Source organism: Panthera onca, chromosome D3, assembly GCF_046562875.1.
Source record: "Panthera onca isolate mPanOnc1 chromosome D3, mPanOnc1 haplotype 2, whole genome shotgun sequence".
NCBI lineage: Eukaryota > Metazoa > Chordata > Mammalia > Carnivora > Felidae > Panthera > Panthera onca.
In genome coordinates, this window is record NC_138350.1 from 92,644,610 (window position 1) to 92,664,787 (window position 20,178).

The 20,178-nt window shown below is 47.9% G+C and overlaps 1 protein-coding gene across 10 annotated transcripts in view; it reads left to right on the plus strand.

Moving 5' to 3' along the window:
• ATP9B (ATPase phospholipid transporting 9B) overlaps positions 1–20,178 on the plus strand; it is a 254,753-nt gene that overhangs the window by 116,052 nt on the left and 118,523 nt on the right. For all 10 annotated transcript variants that reach the window (XM_060611871.3, XM_060611868.3, XM_078435112.2 and 7 more), the window contains 2 exons: positions 8,713–8,788; positions 18,908–18,984. In XM_060611871.3, coding sequence (XP_060467854.1) covers positions 8,713–8,788; positions 18,908–18,984 — 153 coding nt within the window. The remainder of the gene's footprint in view (positions 1–8,712; positions 8,789–18,907; positions 18,985–20,178) is intronic.

A 20,178-nucleotide genomic window follows, 5' to 3' on the forward strand; every position in this document is an offset into this window, starting at 1 on the left:
GGCGGCCTGGAGGAGGAGGAGCGGAGGCGCGCAGCAGAGGCCGGACGGCCGAGGGTCCTCACGGGCGCGCCTGGGGGAGGGGCTCCGCGTTCCTTTGCTGTCTGACTTAGTCACTTCCTGGACCCACGGGGACGCCTGCTCCGTGCTCGGAAGGTCAGGGTCACCACCGTGGTTGCCTAGATAAGCATAGCAATTGCCACGAGGCAGTGGAAGTGAGTCAGAGTTCATATTAAAAAGTGTTCGTTCGTTTCACACCTTAAACGATAAGTGTGCGAGGCAGCACTTGGCAGGATTGACCCAAGTTATAGGCTCAGTTTGCTAGGTTGTGGCTGAAATGCCCAGATGAACACATAATTTAAAGATGTGCTATGTGGACCATATTTGGGAAGCAGGAATGAGACTAACAGAGTTTTCTGTCTGACGGTGTCTGTCAGAGTCGCATTCTGAGACCATCTCTGAATGGATCGGAAGTCAGTCCTTTCAGTTCAGTTACAGATTCAAGTACGAAACAGTTGATGCATAGACGCCACCTAGTTCTCTTTTGAAAGTTGATGCTCTTTCTGTAAAATCATGAAGGCCCAAGGCAAAACTCCGTTTTCTTGGGCTATTCATTTCTCAGGCAATGGTCATCTCTACTTGGAACGGCTACGCTGCTTGTAAAAACGGGCCCACGTGGCAGCCTGGCACTTTCCTGTGGGAGAAACAAGCAGGGGCCTTGGAGTCCCCGAGGCACAGGGCTGGAATATGCTTAGGCGTCGTAAGAACCCCAGGCTGCGGTGTCTCACCCGAGCGTGGGCTCTGCTTAGACACCCCACGTGTTTGAATGAATCGAATGAACTCTCCTCTTCACACGGGGTGTAACTGAGGCAGCATTAAATGCCCGCCTCGGCTCTTGAAACGAGTGGGTTGTTAAGGAACGGCAGCCACCCGTGTTCTGAACCCTGCACGGCATCCGGGTCTGGAGGCTGAGAAAACTTCTGTCTCCGGGGGTGGCTTTCTTCTTAGGGTGACGTAAAGCAGTGAGGGGAGACACTGAACGCAGTGCTCGGATCGAGGAGGCCGACCGGCTGCTGGTGTTGCTGTCGCGTGCCTGCGAGGCACCTGTGGGTGGAGCCCCGTCCCTGGACTAAATTTAAGTCCCGGTATGTCACCTGACAGATGTTTGCAGTTCTAGGGGACATATTCTGGGAACTGTCAGGTTGGTTTAGATTTTGTGCCTCACGAATAAATCAGAGGATCAGTTATATTAGAGAACCAAATATCTAGAAAGGATATTCCATGTAATTAGCAAAATGGCCAGAATTTATATCACTTCGAAATGGTTTGATGAGTGAATAGAAGGAAAACACCAGGAGCATAAACCTCTGTTTCTTACATTCATTTTGTTTGTTTGTTTGTTTTTTGAGAGAGAGAGAGAGAGAGAGAGAGACAGAGTATGAGTGGGGGAGGGGCAGAGAGAGAGGGACACTCGGAATCCGAAAAAGGCTCCAGGCTCTGAGCTGTCGGCACAGAGCCCGACGCGGGGCTCGAACTCACGGACCACGAGATCATGACCTGAGCCAAAGTCGGACGCTTAACCGACTGAGCCACCCAGGCGCCCCTTTGACAATTTTAATTTCTTTCCTCCTTCCCAAATAATTTTGATTTCTTTGTGATCTTAAGGTATATATCCCTACAGCAGATTATCAATTTTTAATAGAAAGCACTTCTACAGAGAGTGGCATTATGTAAGGGAGACACACAGCGCTCAGGATGGCGGAGGACCTGTCACTTCTTGGAGACGTACAGGCAGTTGGCCACCACCCTGGACATCTTCCCCGCGGAACTTCTGGGTGCAAGGCTGTGGACTTCTGTAACTCCCTATTCTGGAATGTTCCATAGCCAAAGTTACAATACTTTATAGACGGGGACTCAGATTAAGGGGAAAAGGTCCCAGATTTTAGACAGTTATTTTAGGTTTTGAACATAAACGCGAAAATATAAAGATAACTGGAGCGTGCATTACTGCTGCCGTGACTGTGGCGCGTGGCTGTGCTTGACAGCCACGCGTGGTCATTGCTAACGTGCAGCTTCAACTTGAGATTTGGTTCGATGGAAAGTCTCTGGTGTGATAATAATATTAAGGAGAAATTAAACACAACTGTTGCCTTTACAGAGACAGACACATACATGTTTCAGTTTTAAAATAAAACACAGATACACTTTTTCTCCCCTGAGTATACATACATTTGAAAAGCATAACCCGTGTCCTTAGCACCAGGCAAGGAGTTTATTTGGCCACACCTACTAAATAAATGTCGATGCGTTAATTTATAATATATCTGTGATAATATTTTACAATTTTCCAGGAGTGCTGTGGTGTTATTAAGTTACGTATTAGAAGATATAATTTTAGTTTGCTCTGTGGAGAAATGAGAACATGTAGTAGTTTAGTGAAAATTTTAAATTACTTTATATTGAAGTTAAATATCCAAAAAATGAATTCATTAAAGTAATTCTTCCCACTTGTAATTTCGTTTTTAAATTTCCATTACTTTTGTGATTTTTTTTTTCATTTTGTTAAGGTAAGACACACATAACAAAGTTTACCATCTGACGCATTTTTTAAATTGTTTTATTTTGAGAGAGAGAGCGCACACTCGAGAGCACACGAGCGGGGGAGGGGCAGAGGGAGAGAGAATCCCAAGCAGGCTCCGCGCTGTCAGCGCAGAGCCCGGTGCGGGGCTCGAACTCACAAACCACGAGATCGTGACCTGCACCCGAATCAAGAGTTGGACGCTTAACCGACTGAGCCACCCAGGCGTCCCCCCATCTTAAGCGTTTCTAAGTGTACAATGCAGTGACGTTAGGTAGGTTCATAGTGTCGTGCAGCCTTCACCACCATCCACCTCCGTGTTGTTTTCATCTCGTAAAACTGAAAGTCTGTCCCCACTGAACGCTAACTCCCAATTCCCTCTCCCTGAAGCCCTTGGCGACCACCATTCTCTTTTCTGTCTCTGAGATGGTTTTGGCTAAGTGCCTCGTGTAACTAGAATCCTACAGTATTTGTCTAATCATGACGGGCTTATTTCACTCAGCATCATGTCCTCATCGGTCGAGAGTCGGACGCTTTTGTCCTGTGTTTTCTTCTAACGCTTTTGTTGTTGTAAGTCTTACGTTCAGGTCTTTGATTCGTTTTGTTACTTTTATACGTGGTATTAGGGAAGGGTGGCTCTACTGTTTGGCAAGTGGATATCCAGTTTTCCCAGCATCATTTGTTGGAAGACTCTTTTCCCCAGTGTAAAGTCTTGGTACCCTCACCAAGAATTATTTATCCGTATATGCAAGGGTTCATTGTATTCCATTGGTCTTCGTGTTTGTCTTTATGGCAGCACCACAGCGTTACGATTACTGTAGCTTTGTAGTAAGTTTCAAGATCAGAAAGTGTGATTCCTCCAGTTTTGTTCTTTTTTTTTTTTTTTCCTCCAAGATTGTTTTTGGATATTGGGGTCCCTTGGGGTTCCATATGAATTTTTGGAGGGTTTTTTCTATTTCTGCAAAAAAAAGGTCATTGGGATTTTGATGAGGGATTGCATTGAATCTATAGATCACTTTGGGTAGTATTGACATTTTCACAATATTGTCTTCCAATCCATGGACGTGGGATGTGTTTCCATTGATTTATGTCTTGTTTACATTGTTTCAGCCGTTTTGTAATTTTTATTTTATAGGTCTTTCAAGTTAGTTTCTAAATATTTTATTATTTTTGGTGCTAGGAGGAATCGTTTTTATAATTCACTTTACAGATTGTTCACTGTTAGTGTATATAAATGCAAGTCATTTTCGTGTGTTGACTGTGTTATCCTGCTACTTTGGCGAATTCATTTGTTCAATCAAAGAGTTTTCTTGTGGAATCTTTAGTGTTTTCTACTTTTAAGGTCATATTATCTGTAGACAAGTAATTTTACATATTCTTACCCATATGGCTTTTATTTCTTTTTCTTGCATAATTGCTGTAGCTTGAACTTCGAGTACTATGTTCCAAAGTGAATAGATACAGTGAAAGTAGGCATCCTGATGAAAAGGTTTCAGTCTTTTACCACCTGGGATGATAGTCTCTGTGGCCTTTTCATGTATGGCTTTTATTTTTATTTTTTAAATTTGTATAAATTCAAGTATAATTAATTAACATACGGTGCAGTATTGGTTTCAGGAGTAGGACCCAGTGATTCAGCACCTACATGTAACACCCATGCTCATCCCAACAAATGCCCTTAATATGGCTTTTATTTATGTTGAGGTAGTTCCCTTCTCTTCCTAGTTTGTTGAATTCATTTTTTTTTTTAATCATAAAAGGGTATTGAATAGGTGCTTTTTCTTCATCAGTTGGGATGTTCATGGGGATTTTTTTTCTTCATTCTGTTAATGTAAGGTATGACATTGATTGGCTTATATTTTGAACCAACCTTGCATTCTGCTTGGTCATACTGTATAATCCTTTTAATATTTTGCTAAATTCTATTTGCTAGTATTACAAGATTATTGCATTAGTGACCATAAAGGATATTGATCTCTAGTTTATTATTCTTGTCATGTCTCTGTCTGGCTTTGGTACCAAGGTTGCACTGGGTTTATAGAGTGAGTTAGGAGATGTCCCTCCTCATTAATGTTTTGGAATAGTTGGAGAAGGATGGAAATTACTTTTTCTTTAAATTTTTGGTATATTTCACCAGTGAAGTCATTGGATCCAGGGTGTTTCTGTATCAGATTTTTTATTATTGATTCAGTCTTTTAACTAGATATAGGTCTCTTCTCATTTTCTATTCATGATTAGTGTTGGGAGGTTTTGTGTTTCTAGAAATTCACACATTTCATCAAATTTCTTGGCACACAGGTGCTAATGTATTCTCTTATAATCATTTTATTAACGTAGAATTGTAGCGGTGTCCCCACCTTGGTTTCTGATTTCAGTAATTTGAGTAGTCTTCTTTTTTTCTTAGTCCACCTAGCTAAGGGTTTGCCAATTTTGTTGATGTTTTCAAAGAACCAACTTGTGGTTTCATTCATTTTTTTGAATTTTTTTATTTAAAACAAATTTTTTTAACGTTTATTTATTTTTGAGAGAGAGAGAGAGAGTGCGCAGAGGAGGGGCAGATAGAGAGGGAGACACAGAATCCAAAGCAGGTTCCAGGCTCTGAGCTATTAGCACAAAACCCGACGTGGGGCTTGAACTCATGAACCACGAGATCATGACCTGAGCCAAAGTCAGACACTTAACTGACTGAGCCACTCAGGCGCCCCAGCTTTCATTCATTTTTTAAATTGTTTTTCTGTTATTTATTTCATTTGTCTCTGTTCTCATCTTTATTTTTTCCTTCCTTCAGCTAGCTTTGGGATTAGTTTATTCTTTTTCTAGTCCCATAATTGTAAAGTGAGGTCATCGATTTGAGAGCTTCCTCTTTTTTAATATAAGCGTTTATCGCTGTCAGTTTCCCCCTTAGCACCACTTACGTTGCACTTCGTAAGTTTTTGTAAGTTGTACTTTCAGTATCATTTGTGTCTGAGCATCTCTTAATTTCCTTTGTGATTTCTTCTTAATTCATTAGTTGTTTAAAAGTGTTTAATTTCCACAATTTTGTGAATTTTCTGTTACTGATTTCTAACTTTATCTCATCGTGGTTGGAGTAGATACTTCGTATGATGATCCGTTGAGACTTCATTTGTAACATAAGGTCTGTCCTGGGAAATGTCCGTGTTCACTTGAGAAGAATGTGTTTGCTATTCTGGGTGGAGTGTTCTGTATGTCTGTTAGATCTAGTTGGTTTATTGTGCTGAGTTTTCTATTTACTTACCTGTGTCTGATGGTTCCAGCCATAATTGTGAGTGGGATACTGGGGCCACAATTGTGAATGGGATACTGGGGCCATAATTGTGAGTGGGTACTGGGGTCTCTAACTATTACTGCTGAGCTGTCTGTTTCAGTACTCTTAAATTCTGTCAGTTTTTGCTTCATGTATTTTTATAGTTTTTGTTAGATGCACAGTTTATAATTTTCCTGCCCTATTGAACATTTAATAATATAAAATGTCTCTTGTAACCTTTTTTGATTTAATATTTATTTTGTCTGATATTCCTGTGGCCGCATCTGCTTACTTTGCTTACTATTTGCATAGAATATGTTTCTCATACTTTTCACTTGCAACCTCATTGTGTCTTTGGATGTAAAGTGAGCCTCCGCATGTAGATAGCATAGAGTTGGATCATGTGTTTTTATCCATTGTGCCAATCTCTGTCTTTTGATTGTTGAGTTTAATCCATTGATATTTGAAGTAATTACTGAAAAGAAGGGACTTCCTTCTGTCATTGTTCATTTTTTTTCCAAATGCCTTGTAGGTTTTTTGTCCCTCATTTCCTACATTACTGTCTTCTATTGTATTTAGTTGGTTTTTGTAGTGAAACGTTTAAATTTCTCATTTCCTTTTGTGTATATTCTGTAGCTGTTTTCTTTGCGGTTACCATGGGGATTACATTTAGCATCCTAAAAGATATAATACTCCAATTTGAATTTGTACCAACTTACGTTCAATAGCATACCGAGGCTCTGCTTCTGTATGGCTCCTTCCCCTCCCTTGTGTTTGCTGATGTCACACAATTACCTCTTTATGTGTTCTGTGCCTAAAAACATAAGCTAATAATTCTCCTAACACCAGCCTCTTAAGTAATGCAGAAAACAAGATTTGGAAGTACAGACCAAAGTGACAATACTAGCTTTTGTGTATGAGTTTCCTCAATCGCATAGAGAACAAAAAGGGCAGCTACCAAGCACGTTATGATAACACTTGCTCTTATAATTGCCTATTTGTCTTTATTGGGGTGTTACTTCTCCGTGTATGTTCCAGTCACGGCGTCCCGTCCCTTCCCTGCAGGACCGCCCGGCACAGGTCTTGCGGGAGAGGTCCAGCGCTCACACGCCGTCTTAGCTTTTGTTTGTCTGGGAAGGTGTTGATGTCGCCCTCACGTTTGAAGGACAGATTTGCTGGATCTAGGATTCTTGGCCGACGTGTGCGTGAGTGTGCGTGCGTGTGGCTGTGGCTGTTTTCGAGCACTTTGAATCAGTCAGCACACTGCCTTCTGGCCCCCCAAATTTCTAATGAAAAATCTGCACATAACCTTATCGGGGGCCCCTTGTGTGTGATGGTTTGCTGCTGCTGCCGCTTTTTTTTTTAAACTGCTTGCAAGATTCTCTCTCTGTCTTTGTCTTTTAGAAGACAAAGTTCCAACGTGTCTCTGTGGGTTTCTTTGAGTTCATCTTGCTTGGATGTGGTTGAACTTCTGCAGTGTTTACATTCCCGTCTTCCAGCAGATTCGGCGTGTTTTCACCCATTGTTTCTTCACATGTGTTCTCTGCCCTTTTCACCGCGTCCTCCCCTTTCAGGATCCCACGATCCGTTTATGGGTTTGGTCCCTGGTGCCCCACAGTCCGTCAGGCCTGTTAATTTTCCTCAACGTGTTTTCATTCTCTTTCTCAAACTCGGTCCTTTCCGTTGCTCTGTTTTCGGGTTTGCTGACCCCCCTGCCTCATCACATCTGCCGTGAATCTTCAGGGAAACTGTCATTTCAGTCATTGGACTTTTCAGCTCTTAGGTGTCTTTTGGTTTCTTTTGGGGTTTCCTATCTCTGTCGATAATTTACATTTTGTTCACACATTGTTTTCTTGGCTTTCTCCACATCTTCATTTCTTGGAACCTATTCAGTACTTTTCTTTTAAAGTCTTTGTCTAGTGTATCTGACATCAGGTCTTTCTCAGGGATAGTTTCTCTTGATTTGTAATTTTTCTTTTAATCAGCTGTCATTTTCTGAGTTGTTTTATTTATGTTTTTTAATGCCTTGCTATTGTTGAAACTGTTTTTTTTAAGATAGTAATGTGGTAACTCTAGAAGGCAAAATCTCTCCCTCAGGTTTTGCTGGGTTTTTAGTCATTATATTTATTGGTTTATTTTAATTATTACAGACTGTCTCTGTGCCGGGGGTCGGCCTACATTTAATGTCTTCTCAGGTCTTTTCCGAGCCTTTCCCTGGGCCTGCACGGTCACTTGCTGGTTTTTTTCCCCCATGTGTGCAGTTGTTCTGGAATGTCCTAGTCTTTAACGTGTGGCTCCCAAAAGGGGAAAAGTGGAAAACAAAAGGGGGATAAGAGGGCACTTATCCCCTTGAAGTCACTCGAGCTGGAGCTGGAGGGGTGACAGCAATGGCCGACAGCCTCTGAGTCCGCACCTGTGTGGTCAGAGCGTGGCCTCCTGGCGTTTGGGGGACAGGGTCCTTTTCGTCCACCTGGCTTCTGTGGGCTGCTCCAGAAACACGTGCCCGGCTGCCTGCCACATGGCTGGGGCGCGGGACGGGCAGGTGCTGCTGTGCTGCGAGCTGGAATGGACCAAAATCGACTACTTCTCCTGGACACGTGGCAGGCCTCGGGCAGAGTCCACAGTTCCAAAGCAGCCCCATCACACAGGTTCCGCCCCTGCTGTTGTCATCTGGGGGGGAGAGATTCCCGGGGCCCCTGCTCTGCCGTCTTCCCAGGATCCCCTGTCTAAAGTCCCTCGTTGTTCACTTTATTTTGCAGTGCGTCCCAGCGCTCAGTAAGTGCGCCGGCTTGTGCACTCGGGTTTATCACTGTGGATATCTAACGTAAAAAAGTCGCTAACTTGCCATTTTCTTCCTTTTCTATCCGAACAGGAAGACAGTGACCCGCCCATTCACGAAAGTCTCAGCATAGAAAATACACTGTGGGCGAACACCATTGTGGCGTCAGGTAAGAAGTAAGCTCTTACGTTAGCGTGGACGCTCACACAAGGGAGATTCTGCGCAGTGTCTCTGGAAGTGCCTGTCCCACACGGGGACCGTAACAACATGCTCTGGGGGCCGGGGGCAGGCCCTGGGGCTGTGCGTCCCAGGCCAGCGCTGGCTGTGGCCCGTGTGCCACCTGGCACGTTCACTCTGAGGGGCAGGGCCCAGAGCCGCCGCGAGCAGTGTGCCTGCTCTCCGTGCCTCGGGGCAGGGGCGCTCTGCTGGCCGTGAGGACTCTCTTTGGCAAGCCTGTCGGTGTCCCCGGGGCGCGTGGTCCTTACCGAGAGGCGGCGGGGCAGGGCCCGGGGCGCATGGTGGCCTTTGAGGGATCTTCCAACTCCTCCTCAGTCATCCGCAGAATTCATAGGAGGCCACTGTGGTGGGTTGTCTTTCGGGGAGGAAAGTATTAGATGAGGCAGGGGGGACCTTGGGATGTAGTTCATGTTGGGCCTTTGGGGGCCAGGGTAAAGGTCCTTCACTTTTTTTGAGTGAAATTGGAGGATGTTGGAGTACTCCTAGTGGCTGAACAGGAAGGTCACCTAAATTTACGTTTCGGAAAGTGAAGATCTCTGGAGTATTGAAATCTAAATGATGATCAGCTTTCCAGAAAAGTAGTCGACTTGCCAGTGGTAAGTGGGACCGAATCTGAGAAGCAGGAAGCCTGAAGGATGCTGGTAGGGGTGGGAGGCCAGGACGCGATCAGGGGAGGGCTGTGTGTCTTACCTGTGGCCCGACCCTGGCCGCCCTCCTGTCTGGGAGCTCAGTCGCTCTTCTGGTGGTTTTGTAAGAATCCTTCTCCGGGCCGGGCGCTGGTGATGCAGCGTGGGGCGGAGTGCTTACGGGTCCTGGCCTCGGGCGCTCACGGGCAAGGAAGAGAGACTCTGCTAAAGCGAGGCTGCCACGTCAAGCTGTGTGAAGTGCCCCAGGGAAGGAGAGGGCGCCCCGAAATCATAGACGCCTCAGTCCTTACCTGGTGAGAGCAGGGGGGGGGCTTAGATTGAGGAATAGACAGGTGCACCGGACGAGGGGGCGGAAAGGTGTGGGAGGATTCTTGTCGCACCCGCAGCCGCTTGAGCGCCTGGTGCCCCGTGGGCCGAAGAGGGTGATGTCCGCGTGCCTGGCGCACGGAGAAGAGACGGCCACACACGCAGGGCGGTTCTGTGCGCGTGTGCGCGAGGGCCCGTGTGGGTACGTGTTCACCTTTTAGGGAATGGAGGGTCAACGGGGACTTCGCTATACACTGCCTTACATGTCCCAGAGAAAGGGTGACGGCTTACAGGACAATTTTCATAGAAATTCCATGAGGTGTTTCAGGATTTTCATACTGATGGATTTTAAAAATTTTCTCAAAATAAAGAGAAAGAGGAAGTAAGGATAGCACGCGCAGGAGAGCCTCAGGGGGCGCAGGCCAGGTCTCGGGCCGTGTAGGCCTCGGGGAGGGGAGACTCACGGTGCCCCTGGAGTCACCGTGGAGGGGGCACCGTCACCAGGAGAGATCTCCGAATCCTGTGCTCACGCTTCCTCCGCGTGGCTGTTTCTTCCTGTTCACCTCACTGACCCCCGAGGATCACCGAGCCTCACCTTGTTCGTCTCGCTGCACGGGCCACGGACTGTGGCTCAGAGAGGCCCACGTTAGCGTGGTCACTCGGCCGGGCTGTCGCAGGGTCAGGATTTGAATCCAGGTGGCTGTCCTCCACAGCGGTCACCCTTCAGCCCGTAGCATTTTATAGTTTGTAGACAAATATTTACAACATACCACACGTTAGCTAACGTCGGTCACAGATTTTACATTTTCTCTGTCTAGAGTTACGTTCTGTTTTGTTCCCGTCATATTGAAGACACTCTTTTTAAACCGTTCATTTTATTTGATCCTGTGTTCCCTGCGTATTGGACTGTGGCCTGTCTCCCCACAGACAGAGAAGCACCCGACCGGAAGGCTCGTTCCCTGTACCCGCCTTCCTGCCCTCTCTCCAGGTGACCTTTCACCGGTGGCCCCTGCTTGTGCACCCTGGCGGTGCACGAAGTAGGCATCAGATACGCTTGCCGTCCTGAGAACCGTTTCTTGCCCCATGATGTGCAGACTTCAGTTTGCCCAGGGTTATTTTGTCTTCCAAGAAAGTATTTCTGTCGCTCTAAAACCATCCATTCAGAAAAATTTAAATAAGACACATCTAATTTTAATTTGTGTTTGGACATTTAAAAAATGCAAACTGTTTTCATTAATTTGAAGTATTTTAAGACATCCTTACCTTAGTTAAAAACCTTAAAAATGTGAGCAATTAAGGGCTCGTGTCTTCTTTATACTTGATTACAGGTTGAGAAGGAAAGATTGGAATTTTTTTAATCTTATTTTTTTAAATGTTATGTGTCAACGGGATTCAGGTTGCCTCCTTTGTGAAGTGAACACAGACCTTCCTCCCGGCCCTGGGGTTCTGATGCGTGGGGTCGAGGACTCGAGTTAACAACACAGAGGACCCGAGGGCTGAGGGTCCCACAAGAGGGGCAGACACAGATGCTCATGGTGCCGCCCTCTTCTTCCCCTTGTAGGATTCGTGAACGTTCTCCAGAGCAGAGTCATGTCCCAGAGAGCGGCCGTGGTAGCCAGGGTTGAGCACACTTAACTGCCAAGAGCCTGGAAGCAGAGATGTGCGTCTGGGGCAGGGCTGCTGGGCGTGTGTGCACTTGGGGTCCTGGATGACCGCCCCCCCCCCCCCCCCCAGGGCAGGGCTGCTGGGCGTGTGTGCAGTTGGGGTCCTGGATGACCACCCCCCCCCCCCCCCACCCAGGGCAGGGCTGCTGGGCGTGTGTGCAGACGGAGGTCTGAGGTGACCCCCCCCCCCACCAGAGCAGGGCTGCTGGGCGTGTGTGCAGATGGGGTCCTGGATGACCGGCCCCCCCCTCCCCCCAGGGCAGGGCTGCTGGGCGTGTGTGCAGATGGGGGTCCTGGGTGACCCCCCCTGCAAGGGCAGGGCTGCAGAGTGTGTGCTTAGACAGGGGTCCAGGGTGACGGCCCCCCCCTCCCCCCAGGGCAGGGCTGCTGGGCGTGTGTGCAGATGGGGGTCCTGGGTGACCCCCCCTGCAAGGGCAGGGCTGCAGAGTGTGTGCTTAGACAGGGGTCCAGGGTGACCCCCCCCCCCCCCCCGCCGGACAGGGCCGATGGGTGTGTGTGCAGACGGGGGTCCAGGGTGACCCCTTTGGATATGAAGTAATTCAGTGTCAAAAGAATTTGTACATATATATTGTTTCTGGTTTTTGGTTGTTTCATTTTTCTTGGTAATTTTGGGCACGGCACGGCATTTTCTAAAACTAGTCCTCATGACGGATCAGAAATTTGAAAATCAAACCTGTCCCTTTAGCATGCATAGTTTGTGAGGCTCCTGCTGCAGAGAGGTTGGTGGATTAGAGGTGGCAGGAGAAGCTGTCCCCTAGGGTCCACTGGAGGGACCCGACCCGGAGAGCTCTGGTGTGGGTGCACACGACAGCGTGGTGGTGAAGCACTGCTACAGCGGGGGGGGGGGGGGGGCCGCAGGGACACGCCAGCACGCAGTTCATCGCTCCCAACAAGGGCTGGGAGTTGCTGCTTCTCAAACCTTGCGTGTCATGGGGCGGGCGGTCTTGGCAGCTAGGAGGTGGGGGAGGCAGCTCTGCCCTCCCTTCCGGCCCATCCGATCCCCACCCCCCGACTGTGCGCACAGCTGGTGGAGCCCAGACCTGGTGCGGGGCACAGCAGCAGCCGCGTCCCCGGCCTCGGTCTCTCCGTGTGCATCCGGGTGGGGTCTGGCACCTGGGTCACCAGCACCCTCAGCCGCTGGCCGGAGTCTTTGCCGTCCCCACCGTCCTGGGCACGCGGAATCGCTGTAGCGGATGGGCAGCCCGTGCTCGGGGGTTTGTGGAGACGGGTGCCGACCCGGCAGGTTCCTAACTGATAGTGCACAGTGGCTCTCTGGGTCCGTCTGTCTCTACGACATGGGATCTTCGTCAGACTTTCTGACGGCTGTGCTCTGTCGTGTCCCCTCCCTGGTCTCGTGATATCCCCTTCCCTACATGCACACTGTTGCCGCGTATACAGGGCGTATGCGACCTCTTAGCCCATACCGGTCCTTAACTAGGTGCCATTTGTCAGCGAGAGTGGAGAGTCTTCCAAATACTTCGTGCTGATTTGAGTGACGTTAGCAGTCAGAGCGCATGACAGGCTCCGAAGAAAATGCACTCCACACGGAGGACTCATTTCTGTTGAGCATGAAATGAGGTAACACACATGAGAGCCTTCACCAGACTTGAGTAGATGATGCAAGTAAAATTACACGAGAACTCTGTTAAATACTCACCACATGTGGGGGATGTGGCCCGCAGACTGATTCTGCGCGATGGCTGTGTGTGTCTGATTTTGTATGAGGGCTGTGTGTGTCCGATTCTGTGCGATGCCTGGGCGTGTCCGATTCTGTGCGATAGCTGTGTGTGTCTGATTTTGTACGAGAGCTGTGTGTGTCCGATTCTGTACGATGTCTGTGTGTGTCCTATTCTGTGCGATGCCTGGGCATGTCCGATTCTGTGCGATAGCTGTGTGTGTCCGATTCTGTGCGATGGCTGTGTGTGTCTGATTTTGTACGAGGGCTGTGTGTGTCCGATTCTGTACGATGCCTGTGTGTGTCCGATTCTGTGCGATGCCTGGGCGTGTCCGATTCTGTGCGATAGCTGTGTGTGTCTGATTTTGTACGAGAGCTGTGTGTGTCCGATTCTGTACGATGCCTGTGTGTGTCCGATTCTGTGCGATGCCTGGGCATGTCCGATTCTGTGCGATAGCTGTGTGTGTCCGATTCTGTGCGATAGCTGTGTGTGTCTGATTTTGTACGAGGGCTGTGTGTGTCCGATTCTGTACGATGCCTGTGTGTGTCCGATTCTGTGCGATGCCTGGGCGTGTCCGATTCTGTGCGATAGCTGTGTGTGTCCGATTCTGTGCGATAGCTGTGTGTGTCTGATTTTGTACGAGGGCTGTGTGTGTCCGATTCTGTGCGATGCCTGGGCGTGTCCGATTCTGTGCGATAGCTGTGTGTGTCCGATTCTGTGCGATAGCTGTGTGTGTCTGATTTTGTACGAGGGCTGTGTGTGTCCGGTTCTGTACAATGCCTGGGTGTGTCCGATTCTGTGCGATAGCTGTGTGTGTCCGATTCTGTGCGATAGCTGTGTGTGTCTGATTTTGTACGAGGGCTGTGTGTGTCCGATTCTGTGCGATGCCTGGGCATGTCCGATTCTGTGCGATAGCTGTGTGTGTCCGATTCTGTGCGATAGCTCTGTGTGTCTGATTTTGTACGAGAGCTGTGTGTGTCCGGTTCTGTACGATGCCTGGGCGTGTCCGATTCTGCGCGATAGCTGTGTGTGTCTGATTTTGTACGAGGGCTGTGTGTGTCCGATTCTGTGCGATGCCTGGGCATGTCCGATTCTGTGCGATAGCTGTGTGTGTCCGATTCTGTGCGATAGCTGTGTGTGTCTGATTTTGTACGAGAGCTGTGTGTGTCCGGTTCTGTAAGATGCCTGGGCGTGTCCGATTCTGCGCGATAGCTGTGTGTGTCTGATTTTGTACGAGGGCTGTGTGTGTCCGATTCTGTGCGATGCCTGGGCATGTCCGATTCTGTGTGATAGCTGTGTGTGTCCGATTCTGTGCGATAGCTGTGTGTGTCTGATTTTGTACGAGAGCTGTGTGTGTCCGATTCTGTACGATGCCTGGGCGTGTCCGATTCTGCGCGATAGCTGTGTGTGTCTGATTTTGTACGAGGGCTGTGTGTGTGCGATTCTGTGCGATGCCTGGGCATGTCCGATTCTGTGCGATAGCTGTGTGTGTCCAATTCTGTGCGATAGCTGTGTGTGTCTGATTTTGTACGAGAGCTGTGTGTGTCCGATTCTGTACGATGCCTGTGTGTGTCCGATTCTGTGCGATGCCTGGGCATGTCCGATTCTGTGCGATAGCTGTGTGTGTCCGATTCTGTGCGATAGCTGTGTGTGTCTGATTTTGTACGAGAGCTGTGTGTGTCCGATTCTGTACGATGTCTGTGTGTGTCCTATTCTGTGCGATGCCTGGGCATGTCCGATTCTGTGCGATAGCTGTGTGTGTCCGATTCTGTGCGATGGCTGTGTGTGTCTGATTTTGTACGAGGGCTGTGTGTGTCCGATTCTGTACGATGCCTGTGTGTGTCCGATTCTGTGCGATGCCTGGGCGTGTCCGATTCTGTGCGATAGCTGTGTGTGTCTGATTTTGTACGAGAGCTGTGTGTGTCCGATTCTGTACGATGCCTGTGTGTGTCCGATTCTGTGCGATGCCTGGGCATGTCCGATTCTGTGCGATAGCTGTGTGTGTCCGATTCTGTGCGATAGCTGTGTGTGTCTGATTTTGTACGAGGGCTGTGTGTGTCCGATTCTGTACGATGCCTGTGTGTGTCCGATTCTGTGCGATGCCTGGGCGTGTCCGATTCTGTGCGATAGCTGTGTGTGTCCGATTCTGTGCGATAGCTGTGTGTGTCTGATTTTGTACGAGGGCTGTGTGTGTCCGATTCTGTGCGATGCCTGGGCGTGTCCGATTCTGTGCGATAGCTGTGTGTGTCCGATTCTGTGCGATAGCTGTGTGTGTCTGATTTTGTACGAGGGCTGTGTGTGTCCGGTTCTGTACAATGCCTGGGTGTGTCCGATTCTGTGCGATAGCTGTGTGTGTCCGATTCTGTGCGATAGCTGTGTGTGTCTGATTTTGTACGAGGGCTGTGTGTGTCCGATTCTGTGCGATGCCTGGGCATGTCCGATTCTGTGCGATAGCTGTGTGTGTCCGATTCTGTGCGATAGCTCTGTGTGTCTGATTTTGTACGAGAGCTGTGTGTGTCCGGTTCTGTACGATGCCTGGGCGTGTCCGATTCTGCGCGATAGCTGTGTGTGTCTGATTTTGTACGAGGGCTGTGTGTGTCCGATTCTGTGCGATGCCTGGGCATGTCCGATTCTGTGCGATAGCTGTGTGTGTCCGATTCTGTGCGATAGCTGTGTGTGTCTGATTTTGTACGAGAGCTGTGTGTGTCCGGTTCTGTAAGATGCCTGGGCGTGTCCGATTCTGCGCGATAGCTGTGTGTGTCTGATTTTGTACGAGGGCTGTGTGTGTCCGATTCTGTGCGATGCCTGGGCATGTCCGATTCTGTGTGATAGCTGTGTGTGTCCGATTCTGTGCGATAGCTGTGTGTGTCTGATTTTGTACGAGAGCTGTGTGTGTCCGATTCTGTACGATGCCTGGGCGTGTCCGATTCTGCGCGATAGCTGTGTGTGTCTGATTTTGTACGAGGGCTGTGTGTGTGCGATTCTGTGCGATGCCTGGGCATGTCCGATTCTGTGCGATAGCTGTGTGTGTCCAATTCTGTGCGATAGCTGTGTGTGTCTGATTTTGTACGAGAGCTGTGTGTGTCCGATTCTGTACGATGCCTGTGTGTGTCCGATTCTGTGCGATGCCTGGGCATGTCCGATTCTGTGCGATAGCTGTGTGTGTCCGATTCTGTGCGATAGCTGTGTGTGTCTGATTTTGTACGAGAGCTGTGTGTGTCCGATTCTGTACGATGCCTGTGTGTGTCCGATTCTGTGCGATGCCTGGGCGTGTCCGATTCTGTGCGATAGCTGTGTGTGTCCGATTCTGCGCGATAGCTGTGTGTGTCTGATTTTGTACGAGGGCTGTGTGTGTCCGATTCTGTGCGATGCCTGGGCATGTCCGATTCTGTGCGATAGCTGTGTGTGTCCGATTCTGTGCGATAGCTGTGTGTGTCTGATTTTGTACGAGGGCTGTGTGTGTCCGGTTCTGTACGATGCCTGGGTGTGTCCGATTCTGCGCGATAGCTGTGTGTGTCTGATTTTGTACGAGGGCTGTGTGTGTCCGATTCTGTGCGATGCCTGGGCATGTCCGATTCTGTGCAATAGCTGTGTGTGTCCGATTCTGTGCGATAGCTCTGTGTGTCTGATTTTGTACGAGAGCTGTGTGTGTCCGGTTCTGTACGATGCCTGGGCGTGTCCGATTCTGCGCGATAGCTGTGTGTGTCTGATTTTGTACGAGGGCTGTGTGTGTGCGATTCTGTGCGATGCCTGGGCATGTCCGATTCTGTGCGATAGCTGTGTGTGTCCGATTCTGTGCGATAGCTGTGTGTGTCTGATTTTGTACGAGGGCTGTGTGTGTCCGATTCTGTATGGTATCTGTGTAAATCTGAGTGAATTGTTTCTTGTTAGCTTTCACTATTTCTCCTATTTTGATGCTTTTAATTGTGATGCCAGCCTAGAGTGAACATTGCTAATAATTTGTCTGGATTTTAGGACAGGTTTTGTAGCCTGATTAATTTTTTTGTCCTGAGACTTGTTTGTTCTGCTAATATTAAAAATAATTTTGTAGTTTGTCTTGTTGTTTTTTTGTTTTGCTTTTTTAACATTAGCTTATTTAACAGTAGATACTTTCATTTTTTTATTTTTTCTTAAAAAAATTTTTTTTTTAATGTGTATTTATTTTTGAGAGAGACAGAGACAGAGCACGAGCAGGGAAGGGGTAGAGAGAAAGGGAGACAAACAATCCGAAGCAGGTTCCAGGCTCTGATCTGTCAGCACAGAGCCCGACCCGGGACTTGAACCCACCAAATGTGAGAGCATGACTTGAGCTGAAGTCGGACGCTTAACCGACTGAGCCACCCAGGTGCCCTGTGACATTAGACACTTTCATATTTTGGTTAAGTTAAACTTGATGGGCAAAAAAGGGAGAAAATCCTGATCCGGTTAGATTGAGCCTTTGGTTCACCGACTAAAGAACGTCTGATGTGTTGGTTTTGAAAGTCCCTTCCGGTCCGGTCGCACTGTGTATGTGCTGTGTCCCCCACGCGCTCCGTACAGGGCTGCTGTCCGAAGCGTGTCTGGGTAATACCGCGGGAAGGTAGCCTGTGTGCAGTTTGGGCCAGCCTTCATGCTGCACGGGGGTCACTCTGTTTTCGGGACACGGTAAATTCAAGCCTCACAGCTTTCCGGATGGCACACAGTTAAGAGCGGGGGCGGGGGGATGCTTATTTTCAAATAAAAATGTGTAACCTCTGCAGATACGACCGCTGAGGTCCTGTGCCATCTCCCGCCTCCCTGAGCGCTCTGCGGAGGAGACCGGTCGCAGGGTCGCGCGAGTAACTTGCAGCTTTCTGTTCGCGTGCACCCAGGGGCTCACTAAGATCACGTGCCCTCCGTGGGTCCTGATGACCCGCGACATTTCACACGTTACAGTAGCGTGACGTCACAGAGTTTTTGTATCACCGTCGTCTCCGTGAGTCCTGCTCGGCAGCTGCAGACGTGACCGTCCCCTCACCTTAATCACTTCTCACCGCCAAAACGTACGAAAACCAGAAAACCGGGAATGTAAATGATGCCCGGCTGCAGTTTAGAAACAGACTCGAAAGGGCTTTCGTTTGACGTTGCGGAGGCGAGTGCCTCTGAGCCTTTCGGGGGCTGTTCCAGGGGTGTTTCTTCATTCTTCTGCCTCACGCTTGACAGGCCACAAAATGATCGCGTGCGCTTAGGAAACCACACCTCCGGGGGACATGAATAAAAAAGACTAACGATATCCGCGTTCAAAATCAAATAATCTGTGTGTAATTGTCTCTCACTGCTTTAATTGTATCTGTGCTGGAGCGTCAGCAGAGGCTCTGACTCGCGGTCCTGCCCGAGCCCCTCATGCGGGGAAGGTGGCTCAGCCGGTGCCATCCGGGGGCGCGGGTCCCGGGACGCAGCCTCTCCTCACGTACCTCCAGCACCGGTAGATGGGAACGGATGAGGGGCCACCCTTTCCCTTGACGGGAAAAAGCATAGTCGTGCATTTTCTAATGTGCGTAGGCGTTGCTTGAGGAATCGTTTGAGTTGTATGTTGAATGGAGTTTATTTTGAAGTTGAGACTAGACTTTCCTGAACTAGCCCAGTCAAATATGCTGTTGGGTAAGCTTATATAAAATTAAGTAGTGAATAATATTTTCCATCAAGACCGTTGATTAGAAAGTGTTCTCTGTGCTCACTCTGAGGCCTCTCGGTAAGGACCGCTCTCGTGTTTTTGCAGGTACTGTAATAGGTGTTGTCATTTATACGGGAAAAGAGACTCGAAGTGTAATGAACACATCCAATCCAAAAAATAAGGTAGGCTAGATTAAGGAGCGGCTGCTTTAATGACTTGATTTTCCCTTTCAGTAAGAAAGTGCTGCGCTTCCGAAGAGCTTGTTTGCTTGAGCTTAATATATACCGTAAAAACAGACTTCCAGAGATGGTGGTGATTTCAGATGTGAACTCTCTGTATTTGTGTCACAGCATGCTCAAACTGAACAGCTTCCGACAGTGTCTTTTCTTGCTTAATCAGAGTCGTTTATGTCTCTTAAGTTTTCTCTATTGGACATATAATTTGCCTGTAATTTGATGGTTAATTGTGGGTCTCTTCAATTTATTTTATAATTTGTTTTAATTTTTTGTCTCGATGGTTCATTTTTAAAATAAAAGAATCTATATTAACATGTTATAGTATTTAATTTGATAGTATGGCATGGTTAAACTTGTTTTATTTAAGTTACTTTCATCGCATAAGAAGCATATTGAAAATCAGATTTTAGTTTTAAAGACTGCTTGATTATATTTCTAAATTGATTGTATTTGTTATATTCCTAAAATTATTATTTATGTAGTCAGCATGTGTGTGTAAGTTAGATTGTAACAAAAAGTTTGAATTGTTAGCTGTTGTTTGGATAATACATGTTGTATGTGCTGATGCCTACTTTATGAGAAGTTCATGCTAACTGTGCATTTTACTCATTTTTATTTGAAATATAATTGGAGGTGTGTCTAAGTAGAACAAAAAGAAACCACTCTTCGTGGATTCATACCTTGCTTTGTGAGTATTAGAAAAAGTTAACTTTTGTAGGAATTTTTATTACAAAGCAACAGAAGTGAAATAATTCTTTGAGGAGATATTTTAAAGGATAAGATGTGTTTCTTCTTTTCTTTTTTTAGCTGAATACTGTTTTAAAAAAATAGTTAACCCTTCTGGAGCACCTGGGTGGGGCTCAGTCAGTTGAGCATCAGACTCTTGATTTCGGCTCAGGTCACGATCTCACAGTTTGTGGGCTCGAGCCCTGCGTAGGGCTCTGTGCTGACAGCGTGGAGCCTGCTTGGGATTCTCCCTCTCAAAATAAAGACATAAATGTAAATTAATAAAGTAAAATAGTTAACCCTTCCAACATTAGGAAGGCATCCGCGACCCTCTGAATGTCTCCCCGTCTGCCGTGCAGCAGAGCGGCACTGACGGCTTCAGGTCTGGAGTGCCCTGGACTCCACCAGGGTCAC